Here is a 2625-nt window from a genome sequence, read left to right as displayed (position 1 = left end):
GATTTTTTGTTGCATAAAACTTACCGAACAATTTATTTATGTGTCCTGTAAGGAAAAAAACAAAATCATACAAAAATATGTTAGAGAACATATCTTCCCCACACAGAAATTCCTCCTTGGTCCTCACTTGACAACAGGAAAGTTAAAATCAAGGACAAATGTACAACATAATGAATGTATTTAAAACACAAAGCTGAATGTTGCTAAGAAAGTAAATCTTAAGCATTTTCATCAAAAGTAAATAGAAGTTTGTGACACATGGGGGATCAATGGGAGTATACCTACTGTGGTGATCATTTTGCAATATATATGCATAAAAACTTTAGGGTGTATACTTAAATTTATACGATGGTATATGTGAGCTGTCTCATACAATTACATTCAAAATGGTGCGTGTAAGAAAACAAAATCTGAGGTCAATGCTAAGTTCAGTAATGGTGGGTTTGGTTGTCATCACTTACCTTTCTGTTGCTTTATTTGTTCTGTATGAAAAAACCAAAGAAACACCACAAAGCACATTAGTTAGTGTTTCCCTCTCCCTACCCACAGAGAATCTACTTCAGATCTTGGTCCCATTTGACAATAGATATTGAAAACTACAGATATATGTACAGCATAATAGAGTTAATGTGCAAATTTGAAGATAGATCTCAATCATCCTCACCAAAGTAAATAAGGGTATAATATATGAGGGAAGGATGGTAGCTATTCCATTGTGATAATCACATTGCAACTCACATACATGTCAAATCTTTATGGTGTACATTTAAAATTTATACATTATGTATCAATTATTCCAATAGTACTCTGTGTGTGAGTAGATTAGGGTGATGAACAATGTCTGAGACTAATGCTTAACTCAATCAGAGAGGGGTTTTTGCACATCATTTACCTTTCTCTTGAAGTAAGGAATCTATATAAAGAAAAAACAAAAACCAAAACAAATGGGTGTTAGTGTCTTCTACATACCCATAGAAAACCCACTTCAGATCTTGACAGTTCCTGACAGAACTGTCAGGATACACAATTGTATCAGTTGTCTCCACAGAACTCTGTTGTCGGTGTGGCAGTTATGAGGGAGCAGAGGGAAGAGCAATGTGAACCGAATCTGAGACCCATGCTGGACTTATCAGAGTGGGTTGTTTTGTATATTACTTACAATTCTCTTCCTGTAATTGTTCTGTATGAAAAACAACAAAGAAATCAAAACAAAAGTATGTTAGATTGTGCCTTCCTCTCCTTACCCATAGAATATCTGCCTCAGATCTTAGTCCCTTTTGACAACAAAAATTGTAGGTCAAGACATAAGGTACAACATGATGACTGTTCTTTACAACAACTTTGAAGGCTGAGAGTGAACCCTATAACATTCTCAGCCAAAGCAAAATAAGAAGTTTATAATAAGTGAGGGATGGATGATAACTATTTTATGGTGGATATCACATTGAAAACATATGTATATCTAATAATTTTGGTGTACATTTAAAATGTATCAGAATATATATATATATATATTCATAAATTATCTCAGGAGAATAATTTGATTATGAATTTGTGTGAAATAAAATAGTCTGAGATCATTATTAAATTGAATTGTAATGATTTTTTGTTGCATAAAATTTACCTAACAATTGATTTATGTGTCCTGTAAGGAAAACAAAATCATACAAAAATATGTTAGAGAACATATCTTCCCCACACAGAAATTCCTCCTTGGTCCCCACTTGACAACAGGAAAGGTAAAATCAAGAACAAATGTACAACATAATGAATGTATTTAAAACACAAAGCTGAATGTTGTTAAGAAAGTAAATCTTAAGCATTCTCATCAAAAGTAAACAGAAGTTTGTGACACATGGGGGATCAATGGGAGTATACCTACTGTGGTGATCATTTGCAATATATATGCATAAAAATCTTTAGGGTATATACTTAAATTTATACGATGGTATATGTGAACAGTATCATATCATTACATTCAAAATGGTGCATGTAAGAAAACAAAATCTGAGGTCAATGCTAAGTTCAGTAGTGGTGGGGTTTGCTGTCATCACTTACCTCTCTGTTGCTGTATTTGTTCTGTATGAAAAAAACCAAAGAAACACCACAAAAGCACGTTAGTTAGTGTTTCGCTCTCCCTACCCACAGAGAATCTACTTCAGATCTTGGTCCCATTTGACAATAGATACTGTAAACTACAGATATATGTACAGCATAATAGAGTTAATGTGCAAATTTGAAGATAGATCTCAATCATTCTCACCAAAGTAAATAAGGGTATAATATATGAGAGAAGGATGGTAGCTATTCCATTGTGATAATCACATTGCAACTCATATATATATCAAATCTTTATGGTGTACATTTAAAATTTTTACATTATGTATCAATTATTCCAATAGTACTCTGTGTGTGAGTAGATAAGGGTGATGAACAATATCTGAGACTAATGCTTAACTCAATCAGAGAGGGGTTTTTGCACATCATTTACCTTTCTCTTGAAGTAAGGAATCTATATAAAGAAAAAACAAAAACCAAAACAAATGGGTGTTAGTGTCTTCTACATACCCATAGAAAACCCACTTCAGATCTTGACAGTTCCTGACAGAACTGTCAGGATACACA

At 33.2% G+C, this 2625-nt stretch overlaps 1 protein-coding gene across 1 annotated transcript in view; it reads right to left on the bottom strand.

The window, feature by feature from the left end:
* The window catches only part of LOC101620366 (butyrophilin-like protein 2), a gene marked incomplete at its 3' end in the record, with an annotated part of 47944 nt that overhangs the window by 3124 nt on the left and 42195 nt on the right, over positions 1-2625 (bottom strand). The window contains exons 6-8 of the mRNA XM_004695731.1: positions 2492-2512; positions 893-913; positions 25-45 (exon numbers count right to left, since the gene is read on the bottom strand). Coding sequence (XP_004695788.1) covers positions 25-45; positions 893-913; positions 2492-2512 — 63 coding nt within the window. The remainder of the gene's footprint in view (positions 1-24; positions 46-892; positions 914-2491; positions 2513-2625) is intronic.

Source organism: Condylura cristata, unplaced genomic scaffold (assembly GCF_000260355.1).
Source record: "Condylura cristata isolate star-nosed mole 26May11 unplaced genomic scaffold, ConCri1.0 scaffold00128, whole genome shotgun sequence".
In the NCBI taxonomy this organism is placed as follows: Eukaryota; Metazoa; Chordata; class Mammalia; order Eulipotyphla; family Talpidae; genus Condylura; species Condylura cristata.
The sequence above is the reverse complement of the archived record's forward strand: the minus strand, read 5'-3'. Positions and strand labels throughout refer to the sequence as shown.